General features: G+C 41.3%; 1 protein-coding gene across 1 annotated transcript; it reads left to right on the top strand.

The window, feature by feature from the left end:
- The first annotated feature begins 608 nt into the window (after positions 1–608).
- On the top strand, positions 609–1,369 carry LOC124977924 (phosphoglycerate mutase 1-like). The gene is given in 2 exon segments (XM_047541864.1): positions 609–696; positions 699–1,369. Coding segments are annotated over 2 exon segments (759 nt in total).
- The last annotated feature ends 18,359 nt before the right edge of the window (positions 1,370–19,728 follow it).

Raw genomic sequence — 19,728 nt, 5'->3', positions numbered from 1 at the left:
ATTTGGCTTGATAAGTTCTTGTTTAAGATTCTCTAAATATGTTCGTAAGATTAGTATTTTCTTTGCCTCATTTTTGTTTCAAAGTTATATTATCATTATAAGATTAATTGGGGCATGTACCCTAGTTTTTATTACTTGAAAGAGTTGGCATATGATGGAAATTGTTGAATGCTTGATAGAACTTGACTTTAAAACCATCAGAGTTTAGTATATTTTTGGAGGAAAATTTTAGACTATTCAATTTCTTCAAAGAAGGAACAAGTAAAGGTGAAACAAAATTTGTATTTTTCCTAGTTGATCTAACAGATAACAGTTTTCAATAATAATAGCAACAATGTATTCAATTAAGAGTACATACATCCTCGCCAACAGGAATGGAGGAAGGAAGGACTGTATAGATGGAGGGGAGGGGTGGGAGGGGTGGGGAGGAGGGGAAAAATGGCAGAATGAATCAAACATTACCCTATGTAAATTTATGATTGCACAAATGGTATGCCTTTACGCCATGTACAGACAGAGAAACAACATGTATCCCATTTGTTTACAATAAAAAAAAAAAAAAAGAGTACATACAACCTGAATCTCTGCAAGCCTGTCACCTCGCTGCCATGGCTGCCTACAAGCTGGTGCTGATTCGGCTTGGCAAGAGCGCATGGAACCTAGAGAACCGCTTCAGCGGCTGGTACGTCGCCAACCTGAGCCGGCCGGCCACGAGGAGGCAAAGCGCGGGCAGGCGTTGCTGGATGCTGGTTATGAGGTTGACACCTGCTTCACCTCAGTGCAGAAAAGAGCAATCCAAACCCTCTGGACAGTGCTGGATGCCATTGACCAGATGTGGCTGCCAGTGGTGAGGACTTGGCGCCTCAATGAGCGGCACTATGGGGGTCTGACTGGCCTCAATAAAGTAGAAACTGCTACTAAGCATGGGGAAACCCAGGTAAAGATATGGAGAAGCTCCTATGATGTCCTGCCACCTCCAATGGAGCCAGATCACCACTTCTACAGCAATATCAGTAAGGATGGTAGGTATGCAGACCTCACTGAGGATCAGCTGCCCTCCTGTGAGAGTCTGAAGGACACCATTGCCAGAGCTCTGCCCTTCTGGAATGAAGAAATTGTCCCCCAGATAAAGGAGGGGAAACAGGTTCTGATTGCAGCCCATGGCAACAGCCTTCAGGGCATGGTCAAGCATCTGGAGGGTCTCTCTGAAGAGGCCATCTTGGAGCTGAACCTGCCATCTGGTATTCCCATTGTCTATGAATTGGACAAGAACTTGAAGCCCATCAAGCCCATGCAGTTCCTGGGAGATGAAGAGACTGTTCATAAAGCAATGGAAGCTGTGGCTGCACAGGGCAAGGCGAAGAAATAAAGGCAAATAGCAGAGTATTGTACCAAGGAACACCCTGCCCATCCATTCCTTTGCACCTCTCTCCTGCACACAGACCACATCTGTAGGCATCTTAAGTTGAAGCTGCAGATGGAGACCAGTAGCTCCCATTTTAATTTTAGCATTTTGTCTCCTGCACTCACTCCCTTTGTAGATTCTAGTCAGAATAGCACCTCTGGGGCACAGATTCTCAGTCCAAGCCCAGAGAAGTCTCCTTGTGTCCAGAAAAGTTGAGGTAGTAGTTCTGGTTTTTTTTCTTAGTGATTGTTTAAGAACCTGCTTGAGAAGGGGATAGGGAGGAACTGTGCCAAGGCATGACCCATGAGAAAAAGCCAGAGAGCCTGTTTGTGTTTCCAAGAGTCAGTTCTGCACTCTTCTGTAGTCAGGTCACTGTCTGGGAAGGGGGTGGCAGGGGGCTCTAGTCATTCCGGTGGAATATGAATGTAACCTGCATGGTGATTTTAGAAAAACAACTATTTCCTCCCTGACCCCAGAGGAGCTGGCTCTAGAAGGTTGGGATCAACTCTGAATTGTTTGTTACATTTACTTGCACGAAAAGAAAAATAAATAAATCTATATATAAATAAATACTAAACAAAGCCCTCTGGGGTTTGTAGTGGTGGTTAGTCCCACATGTGGTCACCAGAAAATAAGCAATTCCTCACACCAATATGGGATAAGCTCCTTGGCCTGTAAGGTGTAGGAGTGTATCTCGCTATGTATCTGAGAGAATTCCTCCTCTGCCTTGTTTTGTGGCAGTGAAATGCCTCTTGATCATGTCCCAAGTGTGTCTTTAACTGTGTTTGATTTCTGAGTCATGTTGCAGTTGCTTGGCCCTGCCACACAGGCCTAGTACTCATTTTATGCATAACTGTACTAAATCTTTTTCCAGATCAGTATAATAAAGAAGTGATGTGCAATAAAAAAAAGGAGTACATACATATATAATACTTGTGTATATGAATTTGTATTAGTTGTAAAAGTATACAGAGTTGAAAACTCTAGGGCAACCACTAAAATATTTTGAAAAAAGAAGTATAACTGGTATCTTAAGAAAGGAGAAAAAATAGAATAATGTAAAATGTTCCAAAAAAAGTTACAAAAGGAATAAAAAGAGTAGAAGACAAAGATAGATACAAAGAACTAGAGCTAATAATAGAAAACAGTAGCACTGTGGTAGGTATCAATCCACTCTATCAATGATCACTTTAACATCAAGGCCTCATGTATTTTGACACCCTGTTGTTAAGCTATACATATTAGAGATTGTTACATTTTCTTGGATAATTTGTAATGCCCTTTTTATCCCTGATAACTTTCTTTGCTCTGAAGTCTGCTCTGTCTAAAATCAATATAGTTACTCTCTCCTTGGTGTTATCATGGTATACATTACTCTACCCTTTTACTTATGATCTATCTATATCTTTTTACTTAAAATGGGTTTCTTACACATAACAGTTGGGTCTTGTTTTTTATTCAATCCGACAATCTCTGTCTTTTAATTGATGTATTTAGGCCATATACTAAAAAGAAATGAGTTGTTAAGATTTGAAAAGAAAAGGAAGAGACTTAAATGCATGGTAGTAATTGAAAAACAACAACATGAAAATGCTACATAATGTATAATTCCAATTATATGCTATTCTGGAAAAGGCAAAATTATGGAGATAGTAAAAGAATCAGTGGTGTGCGCCTACAATCCCAGCGACTTGGGAGGCTGAAGCAGAAGGATCTCAAGTTCAAAGTCAGCCTCAGCAACTTAGCCAGACCTTAAGCAAGTTAGTGAAAATTTGTCTCAAAATAAAAAATAAAAAGGACTGAGGATGTGGCTCAGTGGTTAAGCGCCCCTGGGTTAAATCTTCAGTACCAAAGGGGGAAAAAAATTCAGTGAGGGAAAAGGAAGGTTAAATAGGTGAAGCACAGGGTTTTTAGGGCAGTGAAACTATTCTTTACGAATACTACAATGGTGGGCACATGTCATTATGTTTGTCCAAACTCATAGAATGTGCAACACCAAGAGTGAACCCTAATATGAACTAGAGATTTCAGATAACAATGATGTGTCAATGTAGATTCATTGATTGTAACAAATATGACTCTCTGGTGTGAGATTTTGATAGTGGGGAAGGAATGAGTATGTTAGGGCAGAAGTACATGGGAAAATCTCTGTACCTTCAAACTCAATTTTTTTGTAAACCTGAAGCTGCTCTAAAATATAAGCCTATTAGGTGTACATACACATACACAAAATTAAAAAATAAGCAAACAAACAGTTCTGCTAAAAATTACCTTCCAGTCCATCCTGCCTAAGATGCCCAACGAATCTCAGTATCATGTACATCCATAAGACTGGGATTAGAATAAGCTATATTGCATGTTTGTATGAATATATCAAAATCAATTCTACTGTCAACTAAACTATAATAAAAATAACAAATTAAAAATGAAAAAAAAAAGTAACTTCTAAACCTAAGTAAAGTGGTCAGGGCATCTTTTTCTGGATCTTCCAAAACATCAGCACACCAAAAATGTTTTTCACACCTCTTTGATGCCCTAAAAGCCCTGCATGAGAGTATCTTCTATGCCTTGAATATCTGTTCGGATGCCAAGGTCCACAGGAGTAGGTCTCAAGAATCATTACTGCCTGTGAATGAGCTTGTCAGGACCTCTAAGGAGGAAGCAGGATGTAGAGGGGCAGAGAACACCTGACCAGGAGGCTTCAGACCCATCCCCGAAAACCTTTGCCTAACCAAGGTTGATCCCTAGGTCTCAGGTCACCCCTGTTCCCAGAGACCTGCCTCTCCAGGTCTCAGATTTGTATGTTCACATGGACTCTCTGCAGAAGTGCTTTATTCTTAGGGGGATATCGCAGACAGTATGCCAAGCCAGGGCAGGGTCAAGTTTGAGGAATGCATAGCTTTTTACAATTTTAAAGCCACACTCCATAAAAGCTACTTTCTTTGCCTACATGTAACTGGTTTCAAACAAAATTTCTGTCCACCCACCTCACTAATAGCCAGTGCTTGCCATTAGCAGTGAGAGGGATGGGAAAAGTTATCAGAGTCACCAGAGGTAGAGAGAGGTCAGGAGTCAGAGAGAAAAATATATAAATAAGAAAGGAAGAGGGTCTTTCCTGCTGTGAATGCTATTGGAAGAGAAGTGAGGACCAGAATGTAGACCCCCATGGAGGTCATTTCATGTGCATTGTATTTTGTGGTACCTGCTGCCACCCAGCCCTCCTCCTGTGTGGCCTACAGATTTGTTTGTTCTGGCATAGAACTCCCAGTCCATTTTGCCAGAACTTCCAAATTTGAATTTGCACAGAAGAGCTTGGGTGCGAATTCTATCTTTGGAAGTTCTTCCTCTCTCACCACTAAATATAACTCACTCAAGCTGTCCAATGCAACTTGGACAGGCCCTCACAGTGACCCAACTCGTACAACCAAGGAAAATAGAGATGATCTATTGAGTGTGACGTGACTCTCTAGCCAATGCCTCATATTCTCTTCCTCACAACCTCTTCTCTCTGTCCAAGACTTTTTTGAAAATACTTGATTTGAGTAAAAGTCATGTGTGGTGTCTCAATCTGTTTTGTGCTGCTGTAACAAAGTACCTGAGTCTAGGGTAACTTATAATGAAGGAATATTTCTCAGTTCTGGAGATTGAGAAGTACAAAATCAAGGTGCTGGCATCTGGCAAAGGCCTTCTTGCTACATTCTCACATGACAGAAGATCAAAGGGCAAGGAGACAAAAGAGGGATGAACTCATCCTTTTGAAATGGCATTAAACCCACCCATGAGGAACCCTCATGGCCTAATTGTCTCACAAAGCTCTCGCCTTTTAATACTGTTACAATCCAATGGTTTTGGGGGGATTAAATATTCAAACCATTCCTTGTGGTTTTAAGTGAGAAAGACAACCCTTTGGTGCCACCTAAATTTTGGATTTCATAGATATGAGTTACCAGGGAGGAATACAAAGCTAGAATGATGGAAAATACCAGGAGAGTCCTTTCATTAGAATCAAGGGCCATCTTCAATGGGATTGAAACAAAGTAAAACAATTCATTGTGACCTTGAACTGTGCCTGATGTGGTGATTTCTTTCTGTGGTCAACCATTCTATGCAAGAACTACTTGAGTGCATGTGATTCATTTTTGCACATTTGTTCTAACCTGAGCTTTTAATTTTAGACCAGGGTTTGAAGTTAAATATTTCATGCGAACAGACCGAGAATAGAAAATGAGAAAAAAAAGAAAAATAGAAAACCCTTCATTACACAAATTTTAATGCATATTCAACCAACATTCATGGAGCACCCATGATAAATCAGATACTGCCATTTTGTTCTGCATTCACTAATAACCCCCATCCCACCACACTCTTTAAATCCATGCCCCTTGGGTTCTAGTTCCTCCACAAAGAGACCACTGGTCAACTTAAGCATGCAAAGTAGTCCTGGGTGGAGGTACCATTCCTAAAAAGCCTTTTGGTTCTACTATGCCTACCTCCAAAGAGAGGCATTTCTCAAAGCAATGAAGTACTAGATAGGCTGGGTAGAAGGAATATCTGGAACACCCATTTTCATGTGGCCATCTGTAAATACTGCCCAGGCAGAACAGGGCGGCCTGTTTCAGTCCAGCTCCCTGAGGGCTTGTCTAAGGTACTATCTTCCATGATCTAAGAGTATTCTCCTCTTTGTTCATGCCTCATGTGGGCAAAGCTATAGTTGGGTTCTCAGGGTCTGAGCCATCTCTCCTCCTACCTGACTTTAAGAGCAGCACAAAGTGTGATTTAGATGGCTGTGGACACCTCACGAGGCAGGGATGCAACCCATATTGCCTTCTCCCAAACCTCCATTTGAATGTATGTACCCCTCCAAAACTTTTATGCTTAAAACCTGTCACCCAAATCATGATATTAGAAAGTTGGGTTTCTGGAAGGTGAATAGGTCCAGGGGGCTCCATCTCTTGAAAGGGATTAATGACCTCAAAAAAGAGACTTCGGAAAGCTGCCTGTAGCTTCCACGGTTCCACCGTGTGAGGACACAGCATTCATCTGCTCAGGACAATGCAGTAATATGTATAGAGAGTCAGCTCTCACTAGACACTAAACGTGCCAGTACCTTGAATTTGGATTTCCTGGCCTCCAGAACCACAAGAAAGAAATTCCTATTATTTATAAATTATTTGGTCTAAGGTATTTTGTTATAGAATTAGGAATGGAATAGAATAAGTCACCTTTGTCCAGATCGGGACTTCTGTAGGATGATAACAACTCCCTAGGGCCTCTCCATATTGGAGAATGAGACCAGGGCTGGGGCCTCCCTGAGTCGCTTCCAAGAGCCAGCTCCTAACTTTTGCAACTTAAATAAACTCAGTAAATAAGATTTATTTTCTTCCCAAAAGATTTTTTTTTTTTTAAATATAGAACTCATCTCTACATTCAGCCACATTTGACTTTGGTGAACTTTCCATTTTAGAGGTTGTATTAGGCCATTAGCCTCCATGGAAGGAAAACCCCTTATTTCTTTGCCTGCCCAGGATCAAGAAAGCTGATTGCTAGGGAATGCCATTCCCACCACAGCTTCAAATCACTTCCTATTCCTAAAAGGCTCCACTCATATGGGCTCCTGCCCATCCCTAATCCCCCAGGGCAGTTCTAGATAAGGTTCCAACACACTGATTAATGTTTCTTGGGACAGACAGGTTCCTTGGTGGCTATTTTTATCCACTCACTCACTCACTTGGGGTTTTAGACAAATCCTGTGGTTCGTCGTCCATCTTCTCGCAGTCTATTACCAGCAGTTTATAAATCCCACCACTGAAATGTAGGTCCTATTTATAGAGTGAGCTAAATCCTGTAAAGTGCAATCATTCATTAAACCCCACATGGATCTCCTCATGCCCTGTGTGAGAAGCCAATGAACAGGAAACACAAAGGGTAGAAATAGTTTGGGTAGAAGTTATCAGCTGCAAACACTTCCTCCTGTGCCACCTTACAGGCAGTCAGAGGTGTGAACTGAGACCTTTGGGGAGTAATCCAGGGTGCAATTCAGATGGCTGCTCCAGGCATCCTAGACAAGTTGTGTCTGGATAGCAAGGGAAGGGCATGAGGGAAGACGAGTTCTTAAGGAGAATTCTTCTAAGTGTGCTAGAACTCATAAATGCATTATTTTATCCCTAGAAACATTGTCCATCTTGTACACATGAGAAAATATGCTCAAAGAGTCAAAAGTTTGCTCACAGTAAATAGTGGAGTTAAGTTTTAAAGGATAGCTTGGACCTTATCCCCCTAGTTGTCCTATATGCCATGCAGAGATGTCTGGGATGAATGAACTCAGGGTGAAATCTCAGCAAAACTCTGAATGTGCCCAGCTTTATCTCCTAGGCCCTAAACCTTCCTCTTCTGCCCTTGGGCATTAACTGTGCTTGAAGTCTCACAGCATGATGGTCTTTATCCCTGAATGGCTTAAGCCACCAGGTTGTTGTGAGCATCATGCAAGATGATACGATGGGTGTAGAAAAGCATTTGAACCCATGACAGATGAGAAGAGTTAGTACCTTCACTGCATCTCTGTTGCTTGGAAGTTCTTATCACTGTTCTGAGATCTGGGGAGGCCCTTTCCCCTTTTGAAACTAAACAACCCATCCCTAGGGCTTTCAGTAACATCTAACTGGCTTGTGCCAGAGTCAAGATTTTCGAGTATCTCCCAATCCTGTCTCTCATCCCTGGAAAGCTTGGAGTCCATAAAAATGCACCTCTTCTCCCCACCAGCCTGGGCTCCTTTATTCCCTGAAGATTTTTTCTCCTCTTAGATCCCCTCAGTAGATCATCCACCCACCTACTCCTATTCCACTTAACAACGCTTGATACTGTCTTTACTGTATGAACCCCACTGTGTCCTAAACCAACCCATGGATTCCACCTGGGGCTTTGATTCCTCTGTAGACCTCTGTTCCTTGGCTTCTCTTCCCCACGCCATTCTCCTGACCCCTTTACTCTTCAGCTTTTGGGTATAAACACCTGTTACTTTGATGTCCCATCGTCCAGTTGACAATCTCTGCTGCTCATCAGGTGAATTTAAGCTGCCCACCTCCTGGCCCTGCCCTCTCAGTCACTGACCACGTGGACTCCAGTCTGTGGTTCTTCCTCTTCACTCAGTTTTACAATGTTCTTCTGGAAGATCCCCATGTCCAAGGACACCTCCAAGGGCTCATTATCACTCTTGGTTGACCTCCCCAGTTCTTGGTCTATCACTTCTCTTTAATCTCAGTCTCTCACTTCCAAGTCCTGAATTTTTGTTCCACTTCAGCTTAAACTGTAGCACTCCATACACTGAGGCAGATGGACTCCACAAATCCATCCCTGGATCTCTCAACTCTTTTTCTACCTCCATCCCTCAACACAACACCATTTCCCGACATGCCCAGCACATCAGCTGCATCCTGATCTGTTTTCTATTGGCCCCCTAGATAGAATGCTTTTGTTGGACTGTTTTCTAACCAGAGTCTTCAATTTCCTTGCACAGTCATCTTTCTGCCCCATCTGCCTGCAAAATGCCCATCCAAGATCAATAAAAAAGAAAAAGAAAAAAACATTTTCTCCACCCACAAAGTCAAAGAGTGCTAGAGAAAACCAGGTCATTACAAATCCATTCTCCAAACTTTGTGGCCCTTAATGTCCAAATTAAGCAATTATGTTTACACTTTAATAAGAGGGGCCATCTTCCACTGCCATCGACACCTATTCTAACTTTCTTTACTTACATTAATCCCCTACTCAACCCTTTCCCTGAGTCTCACTCTCTGCAGATGACCCTGCTTTCCATTTTATGGAGAAACATTAGTTCATCAGACATGAATGCCAACTTCCTACCCCTCCCCCTTACACAATTATCCATATCCACAGTCATCCTCCCCTTTCCCCGTACAAGGTCAGCTTTTCTATCCAGCCATCTTCTTTCCCTAACATTTTCTACTTGTCTTTCTGTACTGGAAACTTCCTTTCAGACTTTAAACAAGATGACATCCTAAGCAATAATGTTTATTTCAGGTTGCCTCTCTCTATGTCTCTGGCATCTCCTTCCTTTCCTACTTATCCACCTTCCAGAAAACTCATTACCACTTTTTCATGGAATTAGACCCTGCTTTTGCCAATTTACTCCAACTACCCTCCCACAAAAGTCACACAGGATCTCTATACTCTGTTCAGTCCTCATATTGCTGGATTTCTTCATCTCTTCAGCACTGTCTGTGTCTACTAGGATTTATATTTTAAAATGCCATAGATTAGGTGGCTTAAATAATAGAAATTTATTTCCTATAGTGATAAAGGCTGAGAAGTTTCATGATCTGGGTGTCAGGCTCTTTGTTTCCTGGTGAGGGCTCTGTTCCTGGCCTGCAGACAACTGTCTTCTGTTGCAAGCATGCATGCACATGTGTGTGTACGTGTGTGTGTGTGTGTGTGTGTGTCTGTGTAAGAGAGAGAGAGAGAGAGAGAGAGAGAGAGAGAGAGAGAGAGAAGAGGGAAAGAAAGAAAGCTCTCTGGTGTCTTGTTATATGGGTACTAATCCCATGGGATCTTCATGACCTCACCTAAATCCAATTATCTCTCAAAGGTCTCATCTCCAGATATCACATGGGGGTGAGTCTTAGAACTCTGGCATTTGAATTTTGGGATACGCATTCAGTCCAAGCATACTCCCTTCTCTTTGAAACATCCTAGTCCCTTCCTATACGATTGCCTCTCCCATGACCTTTCTGGCCCTTCCTTCTCTTCTTTTGGGAACTCCTCATCCCTTACCTACCCCTTGAAGTCCATCCATCCTTACTACTCTTGAACTCCTACAAGGATCCTGTCTTGTAGTTTTAACTACCACCAGCATGCTGATGGCTTCCAGTGCTATCCCTCTGGGCCTGACTCTCATGCACTCACAGGACACTCAGTCACTGACCATTTCAGTTGACTGCCCCGAAAACACCTCAAACTCCATGAATCATTCATTCATCTTTCATTATCTTCCCTACCTCCAAACTGCTCTTCATCCTAGATTCTTTTTTTCAATTATTAGCCCACCACATACTCAGTCAACAAGTTAGGAACTTGAGCATCATCTCTGAGCCCTTACTCTTTCCAGCTCTCCATGTCTATTTGCTGAATTCCATCAATCAATTTGACTTCCTCAAAACCATTGCTAAACAGTGGCATGATTGTGTTTAAGCATTTATGGGCTTTCCAAATCACTGTAACCTCCTTGGTACATACTAAATAAGTCCCTTATTTAGGGACTTAATTTTTATACTCATACTTTTTATACTTATACTTATTTTTATACTTATACTTATTTTTTATTTATCAGTATAAATAAAAAAATTATTTATACTAAATAATTTCAAGAAGAAATCAGTGGTGGTTTTTCCTAAATGTAGAAAAGGGATCAAATCTGCAGAAGCAACATTCAAAGTTACATCCTTGATGCAAAAAAGAAAAATCACACAAGTGCCAAGAAATTAATAAAACCAGCTGCAAAGATATTCCCACAGATGATGCTCAGACAGGGAGGACAATGAGGTTTGATCTGTGTCACTTTGTGTATCACTTTGGGATAAATGTGAAAGGTGAATTTCTCCTACATGTGTGAGTACTACCACACATTTTATTTTTCTGTTTGGATATAACCAACAGGTTACAAACAGCATATAAATCTCCTTTTTGAAACTCCTGGCCTTTATATGAAGGAGATGGTTTAAATGATGTTTAATTTTCTTTATGCCTGGAAACTCAGGATACAAGAGAAGACATTTCTCATATGGTCAGTGATTATTTTAAGAACCAGGATAGAAAACAGAATCAGTCAAGTCTACAGCAAAAAAGGGTGTGTCTACCCCAGGAGTCACCTTGAGCACTAATTCACACGTGACTTTATTCAAGAACTGTTGGTCTTAACTGAAAGTGGAAGAAAGTGGAGGGTTTGGGTCCCCTGCTCTGATCTCCCATGAGCCCCTCAGATCTCCATCATTGCCCTCAACACCCTGAATTAAAATATTATGTGTCTTCTTCTTTACTAGATGGAGGTTAGCTCAATGCATGACACACAGTAGGTGCTCCATAATAAGCAGGGATGAATGAACAAGTGAACCAATCAGGATACAGGGAATTGAAAATGAGGAGCTGTTATTTCTTCAAAAATAAACTGGAGGGTTTTTATACCTCCCTGAATAACACATCTTATGTTTTGTCCTTATCTGCCAAAGAGAATTTAAATCACAGAACCTTGGAGAAAAGTTGATGATCAAAGAGGGTAGATTCTAGTCTAGACACAAATAATTCACAGGAACTCACTCTGGCAGGCAACTCCCATCCTGAATAAGGCAGTGGTGGAAAGGTAGGGCAGGTGGGTCCCTGGGGAAGCTTCTTTCTCTCTCAGCCCCTGACCCTGTTTTCGAGCAGAGTTCTAGATCAAAAGAGGAAGAATGCAGTCCATGTCCAATGTCATTACCAACATCATACTAAACACTGCAGGTTCTACCCAGGCCTCAAAAGTCACCTGTTTGGGATAGTGCTTTCCCTTATCTCCCCCTCTCCACGCACCGTTCCTTTCTATCCTTTCACACGAACATGGCTCTGTGCTGGCACCATGGCAGGTATTCAGTGACGTGGATGGGGTACAACAGGGCTGCAACGTTTATTTCTACCCTTGCTTCTATTTAAGACATACATTTTTTGTTATGTGTGGAGGTCATTTCCTCTAAGGACAGTTGCATTTTCTTTTCCTCCCCATTGTGCCCATCTGGGGGCAAGTGTCCTGAGGCAGGTTCTCTGGCATGTTTCTTTAAGACAGCAGTACAGGAGGAAATGATTTATTTTAGGACATGCTCCCAGGGGACACCTGTAAGACAGTGGAGTAAACAGAAAAGGGAAAGGGAAGAAACCAAGCAAGGATGTGGTCTCAGGGGGAGTCCCAGCCTGGTCTGATCTGGACTGCAGATTGCACCTCGAGGCAAAGAGCTTTCCCACTCCATCGGTCTGTCACAGGATGTCAGAACTTCCCAGGTACTTGGTGCTCTCATTCAGGATAGGCAGAGTAGCTCCAGGGGTTGGTTCAAATCTTTGAGGTCATTAGGAGCAAAGCTCACAAGAGTTCGGTGGAAGTGCAAACCTGAGAGGGAACCCATGGAAGGAGTTTGATGGGAGCAACAGCAGCGTTCATCATGGCAGGGCACACCACAGCTGTGCGTTGGCTGCTTGTTAGGTCACTGACTGGTTTCTTTGAGAAGTTCCACCTGGGTAAGAAGTTCTCTGCGTTCCCCCATGTTAGCCTTTTGTAGGTAATATCTGAGTCCTGAGGCTTCACTTAGGTTGGATATCAGCAAGACGAGGTCCTGGGTAGGTGGAATCTCATTCTCTTGATTTACAGCAGATGACAAGTTCTATGAGCTAGTCTATCCATAAGCTCTGATCTACGCCACCAGTAGGTGACACATGAAGTCACGCATGCTCCATCAGCCAGGCTCCTCTGTGAGATCTGGGCATGTTCCACCAGTTCAGAGTCAGTTAGAACATAGCCTGACATAACTGGCTGGAAAAGGCAATGGGATTATAGGAGATGGACACCTATCCACCCCTCCCCCCAGAAAGAATATTCTCATTAGATCCAGAAGAACACTTACAAAAGGGCTGGAGGCAGACGTGCCCCTAGCTTCTGTGCAAGGCTATTCTATATGTGAGTGATGGTCTGATCCCCCAATAATACAACCCCATACCTACCTCCCTCTCCACTAATGACCAATGTCACTGTGCACATCTCAGTGATATATGAGTCTTCCCCTGACTAAGTCATGACTGTGCACACATTTCTTTCTTTTTCAACATGATAGATTTTATTTTCTCAGAAGCTGTATCTCTTTCCATAATCAGAAGCAGGGGCTGGCGAGAGGGAAGTGATTGTGGTCTGAGAAGAACATGGAATTAGCTGAACTCAAAAGCATGGCAAACACTTCTAATTGCAAATACATTGTTTAAAACAGGTTTGGAAAAACCCGTTTGCATTTTGCCCCCAGTTCCTGGTTTGTTTGTTTGTTTGTTTGTTTGTTTATAAACCCCATGTAGCTTTACAGGGAAGTAAAACCCATCTGTTTGAATTCCTATAATTTAACTCATCTTCACCTTGTTTATTGGAGAGATTTATTGCCTTTGAAATATTTTCACTTCTTGGATAAAACCCTCCTTCTTTTACACTCTCTGTTTCTTCCTCTCACTGTTACTTTTCTTTCTTATTTGTCTTTAATCTTTTTTTTTTTATTTCAAAAGCTTAGAACTTTATTCACCGGTCTCACTGCACACAGAAAACAAAAGGAAAAAGTGTAGACAAAAATCCTACAATACCAATCAACAGTAACATTAAATATGAATGGATAATAAGTGAGATCCATGTCAGGGGACATACCTCAGTGGTAGAATGCATGACCAGCATCTGGGAGGCCCTAGGTTCAATCCTCAGCCTGGAAAAAAATGAGCAAACAGACAATAAAAACCAAAAACAAAACTTCCAAAACCAAACCACCCCCCCAAGATCCAATTGTATGATGGATGCAGAAGACACATTTTAGAATAAAAAAATACAGATATATTGAAAACAAAATGATGGAAAAAGGTATATAATGCAAATAGCAACCATGAGTAAGCTGGAGTAGCTACAGTAATATCAGACCAAATGGATTTCAAAACAAAATTGTGCTACTATAATAGAGATAATTTTTAAATTTTTTGTCTTTTTTTTTTGGAACTGGGGGTTTAATCCAGGGTTTTGCCACTGAGCTACATCCCAGCCCAACTTTTAAGTTTTCTTTGTATGTGTGTGTTCTTTTTAGATATATATGACAGTAGAGTGTATTTTGACATATTATACATACACGGAGTATATGTTATTCTAATGAGGATACCATTCTTGTGGTTGTACATGATATGGAGGTTCACTGTGGGGTATCCATATATGAACATAGGAAAGTCAGATCTGATTCATTCCACTGTCTTTCCCATTCTTGTACCTCATCTTTATTTCTTTATTTACCTCCTTGCCCTTCTTGTTCATTTTCATTCTTGTTTTGTGATATCTTCTCTTTCTCCAAGAAGAGAGAGAGAGGCAGTGGGGAAGGGGTCACAGGGATCTGAACCCTTCCTGGGCACACTTCCAATGACCCACCTCCTCCAGCCATGACCCACCTGCCTGCAGATACCACCTAGTTACTCCGTTTAAACTAGAATGAACTGATAAGGCTATAGCTCCCATAATCTGATAATCTCACCTCTGAATACACCTGCATTTACACAGGGGTTTGAAGTGGGGAGAATTCATATTCAAACCCTAACAAAGAGAAAAAATTGTATGTATTTATTAAATTTGACAAGATGGTGTGAAGTATATATGCATTGAGGAAAAGTTAAATCTATTAATTAACAAAGTCATCATTTTGGGGGCAAAAGAACATAATACCCACACTCTTTACAGTTTTCAGGAATATAAGATCACCCTCTTTTCAGGTTCCACGTTCATGTGAGACCCTGCTGTCCTTGTCACTCTGTGCCTGGCTTATCTCACTTAACACAATTCTCTTTCTCCTGGCCTTTTCCTGGGATAGTTCTTCTTCCTCTTCTATCATTCCCTTTCGTTATCCCTTCTTTACCTTCTATAGCTACTTATCACTTTTTAAATTTTCTTTTTCATCTTTCTTCCCTTGAACAGCCTTTGTCATCAACACAGAAATTATGTATTTTCAGGGTAAAACTCACACAGGTTAGTCTAGGCTTACTATCACGGTGGCTGAGATAATACTGCTCCTGCCCTGTTCATGAGCTAAATGTTACTCTGCAAAAACCAGGACCCCAAAGACAGGGAGTAAGCTCTGTGTCACCTGCAAATTCACCAGCGTCTGAGCCTGCTGGGTTCACTGCAAGGACATGTTCAGATCCCCAAGGGAGGAGATCTGCTGCTTTGGGACACTGTTGGTCCACCAGGACTCTCCTGCTTAATGGGATCTTCACACTTGCCCCTTGAGTAATGGAAATCACAGGTCTGAGTGGTTGGCCTGGGAGATGAAAAGCAAGGGGCTGGGAAAGGCTTCTCCAGGCTGTGCCAACCTCTTGGGAGTAGAAGCTACAAAGTGTAGGACCAGGTGCCTGAACTTGAAAAGCAAAACTCTTTTTATGTGGTTCATATTCTCTGTTATCCCTTATCATTGCCTTTGGAATTATTCAGTGGACAGAAGTACAAAGAAGTAAATTAAAATTGACTTGTAATCTCACTGTTTAGATACCTCTTAGAATTTAAAAATAATAAATCAAAGAACTCCCTGTAAAGTAAGAAATCTTGAACTATACATGAAGTTTCAAAATGGAAGGAGAAAGCTTCCCCAGTCCATATTTCCAACCCTGGTGGCAATCAACAAATATTATCAATTTCCTCTAGGGAAAAAAAAACTATGTGGACTCCAACAAAATATGTGTCTACTCATATATTCCCTCCTTTTAACACAAAAAAGGTTGTGCCATACACACTCCTGTACTTTGAATATTTTATTTCACGATGCTGCCTGTAGATCTAATTAAAAACCGTTTGGCTAATACACATTACACAGCTATGCTCTTTTAAGTTCTTAGCAATAAGTTTGTTGGGTCAAAGAATTTGAAACTTTGACAAATAATGCCAAATGTCCTCCCAAAAGGATACAATGATGTGCACTTCTGCAAAAAGCATATGTAGAAATGCCCATTTCTTCATTAACACTCAATAAGACATATTTTTAATTTTTCCCCAATCTGCTGAAAATACTGCAGTATTTTTATTTATTTATTTATTTTTTGAATTTTATTTTAGTACTGCATTTTTAAACTTTGGGTTTCTCTAATTTCGAGAGAAGGTCAGAGAGCAGTGGGTTGGGAAGAGGGATGCCAGGGAGCTGAGTCTACTCTAAAAATCTACTGTCACAGGAAAGAGAGAAGTCACGGTGGGAGCTAGGAACCTGGAAGGCAGAAGAAAGACTACTGCAGGGTCCACAGAGTGACACAGATGACCCTGCAGGTCTCAGGGCACAAGTGGCCCATGCCATAGGAAACCTTGGCATTTGCCGAAACTTAATCAAAGCCCTTGGCTGAAAGCAGATGGGGGTAGTGACTGATGGAACATGGTCAATGCTGACCCAGGAAAGAGTAGAAGAGGAGTCCCTAAGCAAGAGGAGCCCGCTCCTGCACTGGGGTGGGCTATAAGGAGAAGAGTAGACGGGGATGCTTCTGCCTATGACTTGGGGATGGAAGCCCAACAGTAGGCTCTGGCTACCTGGAATCTCTTTCTCTTAGTTTGCCTTAGCCCAGGTCACAGAGCTATTTCGTGGTAGAAATGAGGTAATACTCAGAATTCTGGAATCTACATCAGATGGTACCAACAATAATCCTGTTTTCCTTGTCAAAGAAGTCATGAACTTCTGTGAAATAGAGCTGCCTTTCTTTAGAACATTTTTTACTTGTTCTTAAGACAGTCAGGTCTAGGATGAACTGGGAATGGATCTGAGTTAAGCCAGAATAGGTACATCGTCAGTGTCCACCCCTGACCACAGGATGTTGACCCAGTGCTCTTATAGGTTCATAAATCTGTGCATTGCTTTGACACCTGGAACAAAAAGTTCCCTCTAGCAGTGAGGGAAAGGATTCTATACAAAACTCTCCCATAACAGACCAGAGAGCAGAGGAGGGAGATTCCTGGCTCCTTCCATCTATGGTTCTTATCCCATATGGGCTCCATTATGGTCTCCTGGCCTCCACTGAACCTATCTAATTGGGCCTGAAGCTGTTGGGTCAAGTCCTTGGTTTCTGTATCTGCACAATTCAATCTATGTCACAGTTGATCATTTGGGAGCTTTAAAGAACTCCAGTTCTTCTCTAGGCCAGGAATTTCAACAGAACAAAATCCCAGGTGAACCCTTCATTTTACAGATGAGGAAGTTGAGGCCCAGCAGGAGCCCAAAGTCACACTTAAGAACTTGAGTCTGTTAACAGTCATTTAGTGCTCTTCCCACAACTGTGGGCTTCCTCAGCAGGAGCTATTTTCCTTGCTGTTTTTGGAGCATAATCTGTGTGTCTCCAACTGTATTGCAAGACTTGTTCAGGGTTGAGAGGAACTTTCTCCCTCTGTTTCCCTTCTCCTGTGTCCCACTCTGCCCAACACAGATTGCCTATGTGATTTGGTTAGACATGGAGTCCTCAGAACCTGTAGTCTCAGAAAATAGTACAGGCCATTTGCTTCTGGACCTGGAGCATTTTGCCTGGGAATCATTACTTCCTCTATCATTAAGAGCCAAAAGGAAGACAAGAGAACATGCTGTGGAGCAACCTTCTCATTTTAGGAATAATAGACATTTGGGTAAGGCCACTTTTAAGTAGGATAAGGCCATTGCATTTTGATTCAGCTTAAAGAATTAACTATGAAAGTTAAGAATTATTTGTCCAAAATTTAGAATTTCCCATGACTGTTCTTGGGTTCAGTAGTCACAGAATTCAAGAAAATGCCACACTTGTAATTGCAACTTTATTATCACAATAGATAGAAATCAGAACAGAAAAAAAAAGAATTATTTGTGCAATAGCATTTACAGAGAGTTAAATGAACCCCTGGAACACATCAAGGACAGGAGGGGCAAGGGGCTAAGGCCTAGGGAGATCTGTGGTGAGCAGGCAGGAAACATTCACAGAACAGTTTTACATTCTGATGCAACATTTTCTCTAAGAAGCTTCAGATTTTACATTTTAGGTTCATGATTCCTCTTGAATTAATTTTTGTATATGGTGTGAGGTAGGAGTTGAGGTTTATTTATTTATTTATTTATTTTATACACATATCCAGTTGTTTCAGAATGATATATTAAAATAAATATTCTCCATTGTATTACTTTTATGCCTTTTTTAAAAATTGAATGACTGTATAAGTAAGGGTCTATGTTGGGGTTCATTCTTTTTTTTTTTTTTTTTGGCGCTGGGGATTGAACCCAGTGCCTTGTGCCTGACAGGCAGGCAAGCACTCTATGAACTGAGCTATATCCCTAGCCCTGGATTCATTCTTTTGTTCCATAGATCTCTTTATCTATCCTTATTTCTGTACCACCTGGTCTTGATTATTGAAGTTTAATTGTTAATTATTCTTTTTAAAGATTGCTTTGGATTTCCATTTGTATTTCCATATATATTTTTTAATCAACCTGGAAATGGAAAAAAATAAACTGCTGCTTGGATAACTGAATGATGCAGTATTTGAGGCATGCCAAAACTCATGCTCCAGTTTTTCAGATGTTCACTTAGTAAATAGTGAAATTGAGACCTAGAGGAAATCATGCAACTTGTCTAAGTCCATAAATTATGTAGGAGCCACAGTGATTCCAGGAATCCCAACTCCCAGCCCTGTTTACTGGGCTCACTGTAGCACATTATCCAAGAAAAACTGCATCATCTCACATGTGGACCAGCACCCACAGGGATAGAGGACTCTGGCTGATGAAATCCTTAGTCAGAACTAAGTGTGTACCCACTGAATGGTTTTCCTATAGAAAAAAGAAAATGTTATTAGTTTTCAAAATGACAAAGTCTTATCTTGTCACCATGGTAACTCATCTTCAGGCATCCTGACTGGCCTCTTTCTTGAAATAGCTTTTCTTTTAAATTTCTCAGGCCTGGATGCTCACTCTAAGGTTCACTGGAGGAGGCCAGGGCAGGATGGAACAAGGAGATTATGTCTTAGGACCTTGCCCTTGAGGGAAACTCATGGGGAGATGAGGGGATATTGGACACTCCAAGGAGGATGTGGACATCAGAGGTTAACTTCTCTAGCTCAAAATTCTTGCCCTCAAGACCCTTTCTATTTAAGTAATTAGGACAAAGTCAAAGAAAACCAAATTGCCAAATGAAGACATGGAACTCTTAATGCCTTTGACAGACAACGTGTCTTATAACTCCCAAAAGGGTATGTGACATGTAGAATTTCCAAAACATATTAGACCATACAACTGAAATAATGGAATACTATTACTAGTATCTTTCTTGCTCAGGAGCCTTGACATCCCTAAGTGACAAATGGCTGTTTTCTTTGATAACTCTGTAGACTGAACATTTGTTTATACTCATGAAATAGGTTTTCCCCAGGAAAAACTCACAAAATTATGTGGTGTTACCTGAAAGGCCCACAATGACCCATACTTAGATGGTATAGATTAGGATGATATTGTCCTAAAGGCCTGTGTCCCTTAACATCAAATATGCATGTGAAGACATACAATGGAGCTATGCCACAGATGTCCTAG

The sequence above is a fragment of the Sciurus carolinensis genome, chromosome 2 (assembly GCF_902686445.1).
Source record: "Sciurus carolinensis chromosome 2, mSciCar1.2, whole genome shotgun sequence".
Lineage (NCBI taxonomy): Eukaryota > Metazoa > Chordata > Mammalia > Rodentia > Sciuridae > Sciurus > Sciurus carolinensis.
Note: the sequence above shows the minus strand (reverse complement) of the source record. Positions and strands in the feature narration are given on the sequence as shown.